Source organism: Terrapene carolina, unplaced genomic scaffold (genome assembly GCF_002925995.2).
Source record: "Terrapene carolina triunguis isolate 2854851 unplaced genomic scaffold, T_m_triunguis-2.0 Scaffold66, whole genome shotgun sequence".
Classification (NCBI taxonomy): domain Eukaryota; kingdom Metazoa; phylum Chordata; order Testudines; family Emydidae; genus Terrapene; species Terrapene triunguis.
This window is the reverse complement of record NW_020664417.1, coordinates 4095244-4115044: the sequence shown is the minus strand read 5'-3', so window position 1 is coordinate 4115044 and position 19801 is coordinate 4095244. Positions and strand designations below refer to the sequence as shown.

Here is a 19801-nt window from a genome sequence, read left to right as displayed (position 1 = left end):
TTGAAATTTTTCTTTGCAACCATAATAGCTAGAGACGGTGTTGGGCGTGCTGCTTTTCAGATTAGATATAAACCCAAAGGTCCTGACCACTTGTGGTCATTCAAGATCATTCACTTTCGGCAAGGGTAGAGAAGTTAATCCCAACTTCCTGGGTAAATTATTTGCGTGATTACATTCTGCTTTCTTACATTGAAATTTATATTGGATATGGTGTTCTTTCACTTCTTGTTCCAGAGACATGTCAGTTCAACTTCCTCTACGTGGCAGATTTATACACCGTGTTCCCTTTCTCAAGGGATTAGAGAGTTAACATGATTCCTGACATTAGTTAGTGTGTTTACACCTTGCTTTTCTATTTTATAAGGTGAGAGGACCTTCAAGTGTGATCACTGTGATGCTACCTTCAAAAGGAAGGACACGTTAAATGTTCACATCCAAGTTGTGCATGATGGACATAAGAAATATAAATGTGATCTGTGTGACAAAGCCTTTGTTACACCTTCAGTGCTTAAGAGTCATAAAAAAGTGAGTATAATCAACTCCCCTGCATTTTCATTCATTTCCTTGTTTGTTTACCCTCAAGACTGTGTCTAAACATAATATCCCTCAATGTTCCTGTATGGTGGTTTTTTTCAGTAAAAAGTTATGTGTTATTGTTAACAAGAACAAACATAATGTATTGAAATAAGCAAACTGGGGTTGCTGGTGGCATCCAGAGTTTAAAAGGTTCATAGGTAAAAGTCCTTTCTAAACACTCCAGCATTGGGTGTGTAGCAGAGGTGACTTGTTGCACTGCTCTTACAGCACTCCTATCTACCAGTCCATAGAGCGGCATTGGTGTCAGCTTTAGAAGAGGCCACTTGCTCACCTTCCTGGCCAGAGGTAAGGTGTCAGCTTAAGTAGTTGTTAATAGGGGTGAATGTGGAGAAAGTAACTGAACAAAATGACCAGCCACAATAAATGATCTCCAGTGCTGCCACCAAATGTAGAATGAGAGAATCTGCTAAAAAACATTGTGTATGTATTCTTAACTTTACAGTTTGAATTGGCGTGTGTGTGTGTGTGTGTGTGTGTGTGTGTGTGTAAAACAGAAACCCTTATAACTTTTTTTATAGATTAATAGCAAAACCAAGTGTAATTGTGGTATTTATGTACAGCAATTTAAGCGGGAGACTATACGAAGCACTGATTCTTTACATTATCATTAGGTTCCTACCAAATTCACGGTCCATTGTGGTCAATTTCATGGTTATAGGATTTTAAAAATATTAAATTTCATGATTTCCGCTATTTAAATCTGAAATTTCACGGTGTTGTAATTGTAGGGGTCCCGACCCAAAAAGGAGTTGGGGGGTGGGGGGAGAGGTGTCACAAGGTTAGTGTAGGGGGAGGTTGCAGTACTACTACCCTTTCTTCTGCGCTGCAGCTGGCAGTGGTGCTGCCTTCAGAGCTGGGCAGCTGGAGAGCAGCTGGCTGGGAGCCCAGGTCTGAAGGCAGAGCTGCCGCCAGTAGCAGCACAGAAGAAGGATAGCATGGTATGGTATTGCCACCCTTACTTCTGCGCTGCTGCGTGCAGTGCTGGGCTCTCATTCAGTAGCCGCCGCTCTCTGGCTGCCCAGCACTGAAGGCAGCGCAGAAGTAAGGGTGGCAATTCCATGACCCCCCTAAAATAACCTTGTGACCCCCCTGCAACTCCCTTTTGGGTCAGGACCCCCAATTTGAGAAACTCTGGTCTCCCCCCGTGAAATCTGGTCTTTTGTGTGCTTTTACCCTATACTATACAGATTTCACGGGGGGAGACCAGATTTCACGGTCCATGACGTGTTTTTCATGGCTGTGAGTTTGGTAGGGCCCTAATTATCATGCAAGTGAGTTTAGCATTGAGGGTGCTTATACAAACTAACTACAAAAGGGAATTTAAAGTTTGTTGCCATTCTATCCTTATGTTGTCTTATGGTCAGTGCTTGTGTATGTGTTAGCACACACCTTTCAGCCCACCGCATAGCCTGGGCTTGATCTCAGACCTCTGAATTCTTGAACATAGTGGACTGTTTCATCATCTTAGCTTTGTATGGCACCAAGCACACAGTCACAGATTACAAATAGTACTGGGGCCAGTTAAGGATAGAATGGATTTCTTTGGTTGTTTTTTTAGTTTTTTTGTTTGGGTTTTTTACAGTTTTAACCTTTACTTAAATATATTTCAGTGCATTGATGATCTGTTTTTTAATTTACTGGTATCTGTTTTGAAGTCACAGTTATCTCATTTACTCACATTTAAATACATATTGTATTACTATTTAATATTTATATTAAAATATTTATATTACAATAATGCATAGATGAGAAAATAGTATTTTTTAATATTAACCTTTGATGGACATAGTAGCAAAATCACTGGAACCTTTCCTACGCTATAGCTTCCACCATTGCTACTACCAATGAAGAATTACGGTTATGAAATTGGCTTGTTAACACAAAGCCAGAGAGCATTACTGAAAGAAAGCTGCAATAGTAAAACACATCTATAAGGAGGGACACTTGTGAAAACTGGTAGATGATGGGTGTCTTATGTTTAAGCTTTTCAACAAAGCTGGGGATGGGGAGTTTGGAGAATTCTTGTTTCTTTTCCACATTTAATCTTTTAGTTCTTCCTCTTGTTTCTGGTTCCTTTTTCTTTCTGCTCCATCTCTCCCTCTTTTTGGGATATACAAAGGACTAGAGCGTAGGCAGTTGGCCTAATGGTCACAGCTGGGCTGGTGTCCACAAGTCAAGGATGGCCAGCGAGCAGTGTAGTCAGCAAGCAGGGATCAGAGTAATTGCTAGAGGCAGGATTGATAAGTGAGAGTCAGGGTTAGGGTCAGGCTGGGTCAGAGACTGGAGATCAGCAAGCAAGGTGAGATCTGAAGTCACAGCAGGCCAGAAGTCTGTGCGGCTGTCTGGGCAATTTTCTGGGAAACCTCCAGGGTTAAATAGTGGGCATGGGCCAATCAGAAGGCCACAGGATGCTATCACTAGAGCTCCTTTAGGCTCCGCAGGAAGTACCACCCAGTCTCCACAGTACTCCTCGGACATGGCTCTCTATGGCCTCCTGCTGGCAATGTGGGAATGTCAGCTGTCCCAGGCTCTGCAAACCTGGGTTCTAGTTCCATGGATCCTCAGAGGATGTGACTCTTTAGGATGTGCCTATCAAACATTAAATACTGTGGCCAGCACTGCCCCCTCAAGAAAATGGATGCTAGGTTTTTGTGAAAAAACATTAACCAATTTCACCCAGTGCTTATTAGTATAGTGTGAGTATGTGGGGATTTTTTTATGCTTTTGTGTTGATGCTGGTTTATAGTAAGTTGGTTATGATTAGTAAATGAAGCTCGTTTGCTGAAAGCTTCACTTGTAATTTACTGTATTAGAGCAGATTAAAATAGTAGAATAAGATATTAATTCTTTGGTACAATGATGATCTGCTCTTCCTCCGACAAAGATCATCATGCTCATCAAATGGCTACTTAATTAGATTTTTGTTTGAAACTGCATTACTTTGAGATACCACAACAAAATGGATTGCTTTCAATATCTCAGATTGATTTTTAATTAGTAATGATATGTTGAGTAAACAAAGTACATTAAAATTGTGGTCTCCTCATCAAGAAAACCAAGTTTGTTTTACAATCTATATATTTATTTTAACCACAATAATACAGAGTGTAAAATCTAAAAATAATCTAAGTATTTTTTCCATTTTTTTCTTTCTGTTTTAATGAATGAGAAAGAAAATGTGTGGAAAAAGAATTTGTGACCCCTCTCATCTACTACGTATCATCAGGGTTGTGTGTGATTTTTTTGTTTTGTTTTTTTGAGAGTACAGGAAAAATTTATTTTTAAAATAAGATTGTCATGGAATGCTACAAAAATAGCAGAATCCACCTATAAAAAGATGGGCCTAAGAGGGATAGGGATAGTTTATGCTGCCACTGTCCAATCCTTTATGCATGTAGTTTTTCAGCAGACTGGAAACCCTGATCCCTTTATAGGCACTGTTTAATTGCATAGAGAGTTTGAGGGTAGATCAAAGTTGAGCTACTTTATTCTCTCTAATATATGCTATTATGTCTAAATGTATAGAAATAATTTCTAAAAGGAAGATTATAAACAATAAATATTTAATACTTAACTTTATTATTAAATTAATAGGATTTAAATACATTAATATACTCTATACTATATAATAAATATTTATGTAAACAAACTTAATGTAAGGAACAAATAGAAGGGTCTTTAAAAAAACACTTCTGGGGACACTGTTTACCTAAAACACAGTGAGCATATGTTTATAGCTGTAGTTATGAAAATGCGAACTTGCCCTTAACACTGTCAAAACATGACGGAGGAAATAAGTCATTCCTATTAGTTATACACATTGCTAGAAGTTTTGTGGGATAACCTGACCAATCCATTTCTTCCCTTAATCAGCCCTTGCATCTAGTATTATGCTTTGAAAGAATGTTACTCCTTGATATGCTCAGTAGGACTGATGAATGATGGAACTCTAGTCCCTCTTCCAGGAAGTGACTTCTGAGTTTCAGGTTCTCAAAAAAACAATGTCACCACATCCTTTCTTGAGCTGCAGGGAAATACAGTATCTCAATTGCCTTCTTTTCAACTGGTTTCTTCCTGTCTGTTACCCAAGCAGAACCTCAGACTTGCAATTCTGTCTTGGCAAAACAATGTCATCATTCAGAATGTTCTTTAATTTGTTGGTGGTATCCCCTTCACAAAGCGTTATGCCAGCTCTTTTTCTTTAATTTTGTACATATGCAGTACTGGCTAGAACGAGGCACGTTGTAAGCATTTGTTCATGTACACCTTCCTTGTCACACTGTGCACTTCTGTATATGGCCTGCGACATCTCTGCTTTCCAGTTGTAAGCAGTTTTCAGATGAAGATGGACATCCTGCAAACTATGGAATGGTTTTGTTTTGTGTAACTAATTCCCTTTTGAAGACTAGAAAAAGCTGCCAAACTCCTTTTCACCCGTGACTGGTCTCAGATACGGTTTGAACACAGGAGTCCAAAGGTGAATAGCTAGTGTAGAAATACATTGTGCTACTTAGCTTTTCCTTTATGTAACTGTTTACAAATGATCAGTCATTTCTTTATTAAGGGCCCCATGCAGCAAGGTGCTGAACCATTTAACTCCCACTGGAATGAGTAGGAGACACGGCCACTTAACAAATCTCAGGATCATGGCCTATAAAAGATGCCTTTGTGACTGTTTTTTGAAGCTTTTTTGGTTTATTTTCTATTAATTTTCCTATTAAAAGATTAATTTTAATTTCAAATGCATCTCTTCAACACTGATCTGAAGTCCCTTATTAAGTCTTTTTACAGGCAAATCTCCTATTCAAGTTCATAGGAGCTTTGCATGTGTAAGACCTGAGAAGTGACTTCAGAATCAGACCCTACTGTATGGTATGTATCTTTCTGTTTTTAAGTTTTATACCTTCATTTTAAAATAGCTGAGATGGCAAGTAGTATAGAATTCTGATCCGCACACTAATATGGTTTGTGGAAAAAATGGAAAATGTTAAGGATGTAAATATAGCATACAAAATATCTCGTATACTTACAGATAATGGCATCTGTTTCTTTTAATTGTTTTTAACTGAATTTCTGAAGCTACAAAAACATTTCAGAGATGTGCTAATGATGACAGAATTTAATTAGTCTTAATTCTTATATTTTCAAAGTTTGAATGAAATGGTAATATTTGCTCCTTCTTTGATGAATATGAATCTATGCTGGTATATTTGTGCATTTAGATTTGAATACGTATAATTTATATAAGAACTCTGATACTAACTATCCCAATGCCATAGGGATACTTATATACGTTGCACATACACACACTTTTATATATTTGTGTGTGTGTGTGTGTGTGTGTGTGTGTGTGTGTATAAATATATATGCACACAGAGACATAATTATATATGAGTCAACATTTTGAAAAATGGCTTCTAATTTTGTGGGCACAATCATATGTCCCTCCTCAAAAGATACAGTTTGTGGTTGCAAAACGCAGTTGCTTTGTGTGCAAATCTGAGAGATATCTGTCCAGCTTGTGCTCATGCAGATGTTTGAAGTAATTGTGTCTTTTATGGGTGCAATTAACGGTAATGAAAACTGTTGGTACAAATTTACAGCATTGATGTCTGATGAAAGATATTTCTCATAATTTGCATGTAACATTTGTTTTAAAAGCACATTAAATCCTTTATTTGAGAAATATAAATACTATTGTCAAACCGAGGTCACTGGATGATGATTTTTGTGTGTGTGTCTGTGTGTGTGTGTGTGTGTGTGTGTGTCTGTGTGTGTGTGTGTGCAACGTTGGTCTAATTATGCAGGGGAAAATCCTGAAGGGTCTACCAAGTGATAGCCAGTAAAAACACCATATGAGATTTTGAGAGATTACATAATAATTAGACATGGTATAAGCCCTTTGTCTAAAAGTGCCTTCCCACAGCCCCTTGAACTTGGAGGCAATTCAGATATGAATCTAGATCTAAACTTAAGCCCATCTCTAATAATAACTTTGTAACTGTTACCTGGTGAATAAAGTCCTTGTGACAGCTGTACATCACTCTACAATGTAGCCAGGACCTTAAGGCCCAATATCCCCAAAGAGAACAGCTGTCCTAACTATAAATCCCCCCCCCCCCCATCCAAACTAGTCCTTTACCTTCTGAAGAACTTGGTTGATATGAAAAAGTGTCTGTCTTATTGTTATCACTAAGTATTCTGTGCATTATAAAATAGAAAATTGTGTAAGAGTCAAACATCCAAATTCTAAAGTTTTTACTTATTCCTCACATCAGCAAATATTCCTTTGAAGTCAATGGAGTTTTGCTGCAGTAAGGACTGAGTGAGAACTTCAGGGCATGTGACCCATAATTTTAACAGTTTTTATTGTTAAGATAATTTTAAAAACATACTCTCATTTTAACCCCAGATGACACTAAGAAGTTAGATCTAAGAAGCCAAGTTAGTCCCAATGAAGGGACTTATTGTTCTTTATTTTTCTTTTCATCCATGTGTGTTAGTCACATAAACTTGAATGGAGAATTGATCCATAGTATATCTAAGATTCAGATTGCAGGGTTTTTTGTTTTTTTTAATGCTTTCCTATTAATTTTCTCTTTTCCTTGTTGAGAGATCCTTCTAAGGATGAATCATAAGATCTGAGGAGCATAAATATCAAATTCAGTTATTGACAGGTTCTGTGTAAATAAATACCAGACTTTAAACTTATTCCTTATATTTTTTTAATTAAAAATTAACCAGATAACTAGTTTTTATTTTAAAAAACGAGAAGTACCTGTCCTTTATCCCGTTGGTCCCTTTGGTTCATTCTCTATTGTAACCACTACCATTTTGTGCTGCTATTACAAATAAGACTGGCCATTTATTTGAGCAACCAAGAACTCCTGCGGAAGTTATGTATTGCTTTAGGGAATCCTGTGATTTTTGGTTCTTCGGACTGAATTAGTAGTTGTCTATCTGGAATCCCCCAATGTTGCCATAAAAGATATATAAAACTTCTAAACAACCTTATCCTAATCAAGATGGATTTAACATTCATATCCCTGGCGTCATGGAGTGAAAAGTGCGTGTTTGTTGGATTTTGAAATTGTATCCCATTTACTTTAACTTCGACTACAGTATAATGCATACCATGTGAGTTAAGGTATTTACTGAAGAATAAAGAATATATAACTTTATAATGGCTGAGGATTTTTCAATCAAAATGAGAATTAATTTCCTGACCTGTGAAGAATTAAATGCAAAGTTTTAAAAACTGAATTTGTCAGTGGGATGAACGGTTTAGTAATCTTACCTCTGCTATCCCATTTGAAATAAAGTCAGTAATCCTAAATGAAGAATGTTAATGTTTTCAAACAACTCCCCAGAGATGGGTAGACACCATCCTGTGTGTATACAATTCAGTAGACAGATAAATCTTTATTCAGAAAAGAAGGCTAGAGGTAGCCCTGAGATGGCTAGTGTTCAGGTTATTTGTGAGGTAACATGGTGATGCTCACATTGTAACTGCTAGATGGAATCCCTTTTAATTCCAACAAAACATATGTTCAAATGGTTCAGCCTTTCATTGTGGGAAGAGAATCAGTTTGAGCTTATTGAATGTTTTCTGCTTTTTCAAAATTAATATTTTGATGTTACCTTTTATTTTTGTACTGAAAACATTTTTGTCTAGATATTCCTGATATGAGTAGTAAATACACAGTTTAGACACAAGTACAGTCAAATAACTTCAAATGACTAATTGTTACCGTCAATAATTGGTAAAGTAAAAAATTAAATAAGGGCCAGATTTTGACATCCTTACTGTCTTTGAGTAGTACCTTCCATCATGAGTAGTCACATTAAGTAAATGTGCTTACGTGTGGAATAAGTTGCTGTAAATCAACCTGTGCTGTTAGTTTCAGCAACATAGAATGTTTAGAACCAAACGTGAGAGCATCTTTTCCAGGTTAGTTTGAGCTATACTGTTAGACCCTAGTTAAGGAAAACATCCATATTAACATTAAGCACATACTTAAGCACATGCTTAAAATGCTTTCCTGAATTGGGGCCTCAGAGCAATATGTGAAAATCTGCAAGAATCCAGGCCCACAGCTTTCACTGCAAAGTGGTCCTTCTGTTACCTTTGTATTTAGGGTGGTAGTTTTGTTCCTTCAGAATAGTGTGCAATATACCAGTATGACATTCTAGTCATAAAAGGACCAATTATACAAAGGTAGTGAACACGACCTCTAAAATTCTGAATGATCTTAGTTCCCATTGAAGTCAGTGAAAGTTACAAATGCTCAGCATATCACTCAAGATTGGTTTTTATAGTTGATAGGTAAAGGTATTGGCCCGTAAGTACAGTCTTAACTTTTTGATTCTACTGTGTTTCTATGCTGATGCATTTGATAAGATGAGCTATGTCAACATTAAATATCTCACTAAGGCTTTTAATAAGTAAAGTAAACATGGAAATTGAATTTTTAATCGTTGTAGGAATAAAATTATGGGGGGGGGGGCAAAGAGACCTCGAGAAAGTCATGTGTTCTATCTGTGTATGACTGATAGTGAAGTTTATAACCTTAATTAGATTATCAGTTACATTAAATTTAAGAAAACAAGTTAGTGTTTTCATGGTAAAACGTATCTGATAATAAAATACAGAAAAGCTGAAGTTAAAGAAATTTGCTGCTCTTTCAGATAATGATGATGAAAGCAGTTTTCCCAGGAGAGGAGTGTGCTCTTCGGTTATCCACAGGGAATTTACTATACGTGTGTACACACATGCACATATCCTTTTGACTTTACCATAACTAATATTTTTCTTATTTATACAATAAAAATATTAACTCTTATCTCGGTAAACCTGGAATATAACTGTTAGGAGTAGGAAGCACAGTCTGAAAATATAACTGCATACAAAAATAACTCCAAATAACTATAATTTATTGTCTACAGTATTGCCTAAACGTGGCAATCTGTATTTTTCAGATCTGATTTCTTAATTTATGTATGTCACTCAAGTAAATTTAGGTGACATACATAAATGATAGAGCTGATCTTTTTACACAAAATGTATACCAAATTAATGGATTTTTCTTGCTGTTTTTAAGCCAGCTGATAGTGGTCCAAATAATTTTGAGTATTCAAAATGTAGACTACAATTTTTATATGGAAAGTGTTTTGAATAAAAAATAGCTAACTATGGTCTAACCTCAAAAGATGCTAAGTATCCAACAGTCTGGGTGGTTATCTCAACTTTTTAGGGTTCCTGAACATCTCGCAAGAAAGTCTGATTTTTATAAGATCTTCAGCATTGCATCATTTGGTTCAAACCGGAAATACCACAAGAACAGAGTCTTTACATCATAGTTTGTCTTGAAAATGGAGATACATATGAAAATAATTGTATAGAATTTGAAATTGTGCCCACAGATGTTCATAATTGGTTTATAGCAATTCTTGCCTTGCAACAGACTTTTTCTCTTTCAAAGCTGCCAGTTAACACAAGTGTACCCTGAAATATACACTTGAGTAGATTCCTTATCAAAGTACAATATGCACAAAAATATTTTACAGAAATTTCCATAAATGGATGAATCTAATATTTATCATGCATTAAATATAGAGGGTCCAGTCTTGCAATCCATATGTATTGAAGTGAATTAGAGTTTTGTATGTTGAAGGACTGTCCATGTTAGTTGAGTTATATTTAAACTCTACTCCAAATTATGTTACAATTAGTTCTCATTATTATAAGCCAGTTAGAAACAGAAGTTGTGGAGAGAGTTCTCCTACCCTTTCTCCAAATGAAATTTCATAACACCAATTCCAGTTCTTTTTCCTAGAGAAAAAATTATCTGTAAGACAAATCAAACTCTATTCTATTTTGTAATAAAATAGGACTAGACAAAAACACAAACTTTTAAGCAGTGGGTTCATTTTATTGAGGTTAGTGGTGTCTTGAAGAAATCAATTCACAGTTTCCTGTTTTGTACTGTTAATAGTATTTGGCATTGAAAATACCCTGCCCCCAATTGGGTATTTGCAAAAGCACATAAAGATTAATCAAACATTTATAAACCAAACTATTTAAGGAATTATAAACTCAGTGAAACTGTAGTTAGATTTGATAAACAGGGTTTATTTTACAATCAATAATGAGATTAATTTAGAAACTTTAGCTATAAGGACATCCATGATTAATTCTTTAGAATCTCTGCCTGATGGTGTGGAATCAAATATGTAATGACTGTGGAAGGAAATATAAGCTTGGAAGAAAAGAAATACAATAGAGAAAAAACAAAAGAAAAATGGTCAATGTCAAGTATATTGACTCTTCTATGGATCCTAGTTCTTTAAAGCTATGCAAAATCTTCTTTTCTTAACTTTTTTTTCTCTTTCCTCCCCATCCAGACACACACAGGGGAAAAGGAGAAAATTTGCCCATATTGTGGACAGAAGTTTGCAAGCAACGGAACATTAAGAGTTCATATTCGGAGTCATACAGGTACAGTAGCTTATGTGATAAAGAGAACTTAGTTGTTTAGACATATAACTATATTACAAAAATATTTCTTGCAATCTAAGTACCGTTTTACACACAAGCTGACTTAATACAGCATTTTGAGATTCTTAGTCCTCTTTTGCCTGATTAACTTGAAGATCCACAGCTACCATACTTCAAACATAACAATTACAAAAATCCCATTAGACTTTCTGATTACCGATCTGTTTGTCCATGAAAGAACTTTCCTTACTAATCGGCCTGCTATTCTGGCCTGATTAATTTAGAGCCAAATCCTGCTACCCTTGTTTGTGTAGTCCCACATGACTTCAGTGGAGCTATGACAGTTTGCACCAGTTGAGGATCTGTCCCAGTGACTTGAATGGAACAACTCCCATAAGTAAGGCAAGCAGGATATGGCCCTTAGTGTTTTGAGACATCACCATAGTTCCCACGGTAAAGAATATCGGGCTATCAAATATGGGATTTGATGCATCACTGATTGACTAAAAATTTATTACATATAAAATAGATGGTCAGTTTTGTTATTGTCACCTTTGGAAGCAAAAATTGCTTCTATAAATATATCACCATGTTAGTGATTTCTGGTTCTTGTGGGCAGTACAAGATGAGGTGAAGTTAGAGAGATGCTTCACACATGCCAGAACATTAGCGTAAGAGACAAGTTTGGTGAGGGAATATATTTTATTGAATCAGCTTCTGTTGGTGGAAGGGACAAGGTGGCAGGAGACTGGCTCATAGGCAGTCTAGTGGTTGGAGCAGGAATCAGGTCTAGGGCTCGGAGTCCGAATGTCTGAGCACAAAGCCAAAATAGAGTCAGAGATGGTGACTGGAGCCAAAGGTCAAAACTGAGTCAAAATCCAAATGCCAGCGCCAAGGGTTGAGACAGAGTCAGAACCAGGGCCAAGGGTCAGAACCAGATTACCTCATGTCAAGGGAGGCAGGAGCAAGGCTGGGACAAGAGTGGGTGCACGACAGGGTCTAGGCCGGAGCAGTGTAGGAGTAAGCAGGAGCAGAGCTTGGAGTAAGGTGAGCACAGGGAGGCAGACAATCTGCGGGTGTGTGCATTATGCAGCCGCTGATCCTCACAGCTGCTGGGCTTAAGAGCAAGCCACCTGACTGCCATAACCAATCAGGTGGTTCTGCTGTGGGCTAGCTGTAATTGTTGGCTGCCTGACAACTGGGCAAGTGCAGCTGCAGGGCCTCATTCCTGAGAGAGTCTTTCAAGCTTACACAGAGCTCTTCTTCAGGTCTGGGGACGGTAACCAGAGTGTCTGAGCTAAATACAAGGTAAGACAGTGCTGAGCATAAAGGGTTTATACATGCTATAGGAGACGACTTAAAATGAAGTGGGCAGTTAAGGGTTAGCAGGCAGTAGGATGTGTTACAAATTGTCATGAGCCATAAAACCAGTGACATTGTTCAGTCCGTGGTTTTTAGGGTCTAGCAGCGTTCTGCATTTAAGTTCCCCAGCTTGTCTTTTGAGGTGTTGTGCATTAAGGGGCACGTGCTGCAGACAAATTCTAGAATCTACTAAGACTGTCTTTTAGGGACAAGTGGAAGGATCCTTTTGGGGTCTGTCTTGCTGCATTAGGAGAGTGTGGGGGTCACTCTTGCCCTGTTAAGACTCTTTGGCCTGAATTTACAAAAGGAGCTAGGCACCTAAGTCTCTGTTTTGGGACTGCTGCAATGCACAAAACTCCCACTGAACCCTGTAGGTGCCTAAACTCACTTGATGCCTAAGTTTTCAAAGTTCCCTAGCGGTCTATGTTTCTGCCTCTGAGCATGCTGCCTTCCTGTAGGCACCTGGGTACCTATCTGCTGCCTAAGCCCCAGAGTAATTCACAAACCAGGGGAAGATAGGCATTCTTCCGCCTAAGTCGTGTGCAGGGCTCAATCCAGTAAGCATGCTCAGAGAGAACCTACTGGATCCAGGCCCCTTGGGTGAGTTCACACAATACAGCTGGTGTGGAGCAGGCGGGGCAGGTCCCAGTGGGTAGGGTACTCAGCTGGGATATAGAGGACTACTAGCTGAAGTCCCCTCTCCACCTGAGGAGGAAAAGGGATTTGAACTGGAATCTGTTCAGGTGAGTGCTGTAATCATTGGACTGTGGGATATTCTGGTATGCAGCTCCCTCAAGCTCTCCTGGTGAAGCTGTTGGATTCTGAATAAATAGTAATTGGAGCAGAGGGACTGGATCCTTGGTCTCCCACCTCCCAGATGAATGCTCTAATCACCAAACTATAGAGTGATTCTAAAGCTTGTACTTCCTCTCGGGCCCAAATGACTCTGGGAGAAAATGGAAACATACCAATCTTCTTGTGACCATTTTTAAATCTTCATAAATGAACAGGGTGCCAACAGCAGGATCTCTCGAATCTGAACGCTTTCAAATTTCAGATAAAGCAGTATGGGTTTGAATCCCTAGATCTGAACTTCACCCCTATCTTTTGGTTTCTGGGTTGAATCCGGAATGATCCAGGGGCCTGTTTCCTAGTTCATTTTGATATAGCTGAAATGTCCCAAGAAACTTGCAAAATTGCAACAGTATAAAATCCAAATTCAGACCCGAGTCTTGATCCAGCCTCAGATTCTAACGATATCCTATATCTAATCCAAATCCAAACACTCCATTCCTAAATCCAACTCTACTCAAAGTTGTTTTTGTCACAAAGTCTCTTTCATTATAATGTCCTGATACCCATTTGTGTGTGTGTCAATAATCTTATATACATAATTACACCCAAACCATGTTGTTATTTTCAGTGTACACAGGATTTATACAAACATGCTGAAAAACAAATCAGTCATACTGGAGGATTTCAGTTACCACACACTACAGATGCAATTCAAGGAATTGGCATGTAGCTGAAAGTTTTAGTGATATTTTGCTTCCAGCATGAAAGGATGTAGGTTTGAGTTTGACATGCAAAGCTGCTGTTAACAAATAGGCTTCCTGTGACAGTCTGTTCACTTTTGCATAAACAAATTTGGGTAGCAGGAAGATGACAGCATGTGTATGTTTAATCACTTGGCTTTCTACTATGTTTGGTAAAAGTCTTAATCACTTCCCAATATCATGGCTATCGGTTAAGATAAAAGCTGTTTGTTTGTTTGTTTTGTGATACAGTTCACAGTTCTAAATGCATCCAGTGCAGGATATTGGTAATTTCAATGGTCCCACATCTGATCATGTTGCCAGACAAAAATCTTTTATGGACTGGCTAAAAGGATGAAATTAATTTATATTTTTAGCTCTTATTCTCTAATGAATGTGAAAGTTATCCCTCATAGCAGGTGTAAAAAAGAGAATTTCTGCTGAAATAGTTGTATATGGTTTAGCTAAAGAAAATAAAAAACAAACTAGAAACACAAAAGGAAATTAAGGCCAGGGCAGGCATAATAAATAATTGCAGTGCAACCTCTCCTTTCCTCCTTCTCTTTCTGCATGTTCTGTCTCTGACAACCCAACTTCTCAAACTCTTTGCAAGACTTTCATCCACAAGCTTAAACCCATATCTCTTCCTCCTTCTATCCCTAATTTATCTGTATTTCTTCTTCTGTCCTCCATATCTGTTTCTTCCACAACATTACAAGCAATTGGAGCTTCAGGTGCTCTCTGAAGTGTGAAGGGCAGCAACCCCCTTTCCCTGCCCTCCCCTTCTCTTCCTCCCCCCCCCCCCAAAAGTAGAGAAAATGGCCTGTGGGTGGAAGAAGCCCGTGGTGACTCTGCCCTCTCCAGGAAACACTAAACACCTCACCCTTGAGGGGAACATGTGAAAGAATTTGGGGCGGGATTGTGTGTTACTGTACAGCCTCTAGCAAAATGGAATCCCAGCCTAACTGGGGTCTTTGGGTGCTTCACAATACAGATAATTAAATAATAATAAATTTGTTAGTCTCTAAGGTGCCACAAGTACTCCTGTTCTTTTTGCGGATACAGACTAATACGACTGCTACTCTGAAAGATAATTAAATATAACTCTAGTAAGGAAATGAGCATGATCTAATATATGTTGGCTTTATACCTTATTTCTGTTCATAATAGCATTATAAAGCACTGTAGGTCTCACATATAGTTCATAGCAGAACCACACTCCTTTATAAAACATTCTGTACATCTATTTGCAAGTCAGTGTAGGGCTTGTGACTTTGTTTGTTGATCACCATATGTCTGGATTTGTTGCTGTACTGGTACAGTGTCAGATTTTCTTCAACCTACTCTATTTAAGGACAAAATTGTTTTCGTTTTCTTCCACCAGATGTTCCTTAGGCAAGTGTTGGCTGATTATTATCTCTGTTGTCCTTTTTAGGAATATGGCTGTCCTTTTCTCTGAACTATGTCAACTTTGTCTTCAAGATTTTATTTTTTAATCAAAAATATTTTTTCTTCCTCACATTGCCATCCCACGAGGAACTCTTTCACCTTTTAATTTTCCTATATCTTTGAATACTGGACATGAAAATTATGAGTAATTTACTGCTTTTCCGAAATACTGTTGTCTACAATCTCATAGAGTTCAGGAAATTTCAATATATTACTCCAGTTCTTCATTAAAAACTCTGGATTCCCACTCCCCAGTTTGTTGAACGTAAAATCTTTTCACCTGCATGGCTGCATAAATCATTATTTGCTTTGCTTGGTATCAAAATTAATCTTTGTGGAACATAGATTATCTGTGTGTTCCAGCCCCATCTTTTAGATGAAGTGCTTTAGTTTTATCTCCTCACAGTCCTATTATGCTTTTTAAAATTTCTATTACAGACTATTGTTTGTTCTTGAATGCCACACCTTCCCTGTTTCTATGAACTACAGATGTTAGACTTAATTTCTCAAGTGTAAAGTGGTGTTAGTTATTTTCAAATCAGACAATAGATCTCTTTTGAACAGGGGGGATTTTATAACTGTTAGGTTGAAAATTCTATTTTCATGTACAACATTATCCATGACACTTAATGCTTTGGCTCCTTCAAGCAGGATTTCTTAAATTTTAGGAAATGGTTTCATGAACCCACTCCTTGCAAGACCTCTAATGGGAACTATGATAAAGCAACAATTTGGAGCCATAACTGTACCAGAAACAATTTTAGGAGGCTTACTTGAATCATAAAGGAGTCCAAAAAAAGTATACTCACAGTTCGATGTGATGGATGAGCCTGGCTGAAAGATTATGATCTACACAAGATATTGGAGAAATATGCAGGCTTAAGTCATTCTTTGATCAATAGATAATTGAAATGCTTCAGTATTATTGCCGCCATTAAAGAAAGGGGATGAGAACTTTCAAGCTTTTTGTATCTAAAGCTGGAAACTCCTCCTTCACAGAACATGACAAGATAAAGGCCTGGTCTACACTATGGGGTTAGGTTGAATTTAGCCGCGTTAGGTCAATTTAAAAATGAATGCGTCCATACAACCAACCTGTTCCGTACACCTAAAGAGTTCTTAAAATCGACTTCTGTACTCCTCCCCAGTGAGGGGAGTAGCACAATATCGACTTTGCTGGGTTGAATTTGGGGTAGTGTGGATGCAAATTGATGGTATTGTCCTCCGGGAGCTATCCCAGAGTGCTTCATTGTGACCGCTCTGGACAGCACTTTGAACTCTGATGCACTAGCTAGGTACACAGGAAAAGCCCCGGGGACTTTTGAATTTCATTTCCTGTTTGGTCAGCGTGGCGAACTCAGCAGCACAGGTGATCATGCAGTCACCCCCAGAATCGTAGAGCGTCAAATGTTTCTACGCTCCCCCTATCATCTCCGTCCCTGAGGTAATCGCAGATTAGAAGGCAAAAAAAACGCACTCACGATGACATGTTTTCCAAGCTCATGCAGTCCTCCTGCACTGATAGGGCACAGCTTAATGCATGGAGGCATTCAGTGGCAGAGGCCAGGAAAGAATTAAGTGAGCACAAAGAGTGGAGGCAGGATGCGATGCTGAGGCTAATGAGGGAGCAAATGGACATGATGAAGTGTCTGTTGGAGCTGCAGGAAAGACAACGAGCACAGACCCCCGCTGCATCCTCTGTATAACCGCATGCCCTCCTCCCCATGTTCCATAGCCTCCTCATCCAGATGCCCAAGAATGCGGGGGGGCGGGGAGGCTCCAGGAACCCAGCCACTCCACTGCCAGAGGATGGCCCAAGCAACAGAAGGCTGTCATTCAAACAGTTTGATTTTTTTTAGTGTGGCTACAATGTGGCCTTGTCCTTCCCTCCTCCTCCACCCCACCCGAGCTACCTTGTCTGTTATCTCTTTTTTTAATTAATAAGGAACGAATGCATGGTTTCAAAACAATAGTTACTTTATTTCGAAGGGAGGAGGGTGATTGGCTTACAGGGAATTAAAATCAACAAAGGGGGCGGAGGGTTGCATCAAGGATAAACACACACAACTGTCGCACCGAAGCCTGGCCAGTCATGAAACTGATTTTCAAAGCCTCTCTGATGTGCAGCGCACCTTGCTGTGCTCTTCTAATTGCCCTGGTGTCTGGTGCGAAACGATTGTCTGCCGTTGCTTTCACGGGGGGAGAGAGAGGACAGTGACGACATGTACCCAAAACCACCCGCAACAATGTTTTTGCCCTATCAGGCATTGGGAGTTTAACCCAGAATTCCAATGGGCAGCGGAGACTGCGGGAACTGTGGGATAACTACCCACAGTGCACCGCTCTGTAAATTGATGCTAGCCATGGTAGTGAGGACTCAGTCCACCGACTTAATGTACTTAGTGTGGACATACGCAATCCACTGTATAAAATCGATTTCTAAAAATCGACTTCTATAAAATTGACCTAATTTCGTAGTGTAGACATACCCTAAGTCACTTGCAGTGCCTTGTCATGGTTAAGAACTGTCTATTTGCTTGCAACAGACTAGTTATTGCTACCAAGTCATTAATATTTTGGATGGTGTTTGTGATTCACATCTTTCCTCTCTATGGTTCACCAGATATATATGTTCCTAGATCTACAGAAATAGACAGTTAGATATGAAGTTTTTCAGACACTGATTTTATGAGTTCCTTTTGGTTCCTGACTAGTTCTTCAGTTACCCTAGTGAAGTTTGAAATAAAAGGGAATAACTGCAGCGTTATGCACTTGGTTAAACTGATTGCCAAGTTTTCTGGTGAATGCTTTTACACCATCTTGCATTGAGAGAAGAGTTCAGCTTTCCCTGGTAACCAAAGATGTCAGCAAAGTTTAGACCATGGTTAAAAACAACCAGGAGTCCGGTGGCACCTTAAAGACTAACAGATTTATTTGGGCATAAGCTCTCTTGGGTAAAAAACCACTTCATCTGAAGAAGACCTGTTCTGTCTTCTGAAGAAGTGGTTTTTTACCCACCAAAGCTTATGCCCAAATAAATCTGTTAGTCTTTAAGGTGCCACTGGACTCCTTGTTGGTTTTATGGATACAGACTAACATGGCTACCCCCTGATATTAGACCATGTGTACCACCAAGATGAATTATTGAAGTTGTCAAAAAGGGGAGATTGTCCACAATGAACAGCAATCTGTACTTCTCCAGTTAATTGAAAGGGTCAAAGTAGTGCTTCACCTTCTGAGGGGCTACATCACTGCAAAGGGAAATATGAGTTGCCAGTGAAGGGAATCCCTGTCATCAGAAAGCAATGCAAAAAGTCAAAAAGTCTTTTGAGGGCCTTTAATAAAGTGCATTACTTTGAACTGCTCTGGGAAAGACCTGACACAGGTTTTTAGGAGATTTTTTTGAGCAGTAAGAGAGCTTGGCTGCGTATTAAACATGAAGCCATGGTTTCTAAACGTTGCAATAATTTTGAAGACTTCATGCTGTTGGCATGCACTAAACACTGTGTTTTTGAATTAAATCAATGCAAAATTATACCCTCCTATGTTTGTCATCACATTTCTGCATATCTCATTTCGTTCTGAGCTCTGAATGAAACAATCCATCTTTCTGACACACACACACACACTCTCTCTCTCCCCCCCCCCCGGCTGAGTTTTGGCCAAGACTGAAAACACAGTTATGAATGTCTCAGAAAGGCCCTCAGGCCTTAGTGATTACAGCTGACATGGCTGGTGTCCCAATTCAGTGATGTGGGTTGTCATGTTCTCTCAGCATGGGTACTGGTGATTCATGTTGTATATAACTATGTTCAGCGGGGCTTATCCTGTTTTGTATGCGATAAATCCAGGCACACATGGGCTCAGATTAATTTTCTTTTATTAGTAAGGGCTCTAGCATCCTGCACTAATCCACACTGAACTCCTACATGGGATGTTCATGTTACAACACTACGTTGGCCTGAAAGAGACATACCATTACAAGTCTTATGTAGTGGATCCAGTATTATCATATGATATATTGTATTTATTTTATATGACCCATTGTGACCCACCTTGACCCCATTTGCAATCTCACCATGAGCCACAGTTTGAAAGACCCTTATTTACAAAGTATCTTTCACAAGCACTGTAACCTATCTCTAAAATTTTAAAGCAAACATCTTCACTGTTATTTAATACATGGCACATGTTCTCAAATGGTGTTACTCACAGATGTGTGCACGCTCCCTCAATAAGCAATTTTCTGTTCTCTTTTATCTTAGAATAGGACTCTGTAAATGAGGCCTAACAGTACTTGCCCTTTCAGCTGTAACTGCCAGTTTGGGGTGAGTGAAGCCGTCTGTGTATGCATGTGTAT

General features: G+C 38.7%; 1 protein-coding gene across 3 annotated transcripts in view; it reads left to right on the top strand.

The window, feature by feature from the left end:
- Positions 1 to 19801, top strand: part of PRDM5 (PR/SET domain 5) — a 142047-nt gene that overhangs the window by 72166 nt on the left and 50080 nt on the right. For all 3 annotated transcript variants that reach the window (XM_024213049.2, XM_024213040.2, XM_024213056.2), the window contains exons 12-13: positions 365 to 525; positions 11002 to 11095. In XM_024213049.2, the coding sequence (XP_024068817.1) occupies positions 365 to 525; positions 11002 to 11095 (255 nt within the window). The remainder of the gene's footprint in view (positions 1 to 364; positions 526 to 11001; positions 11096 to 19801) is intronic.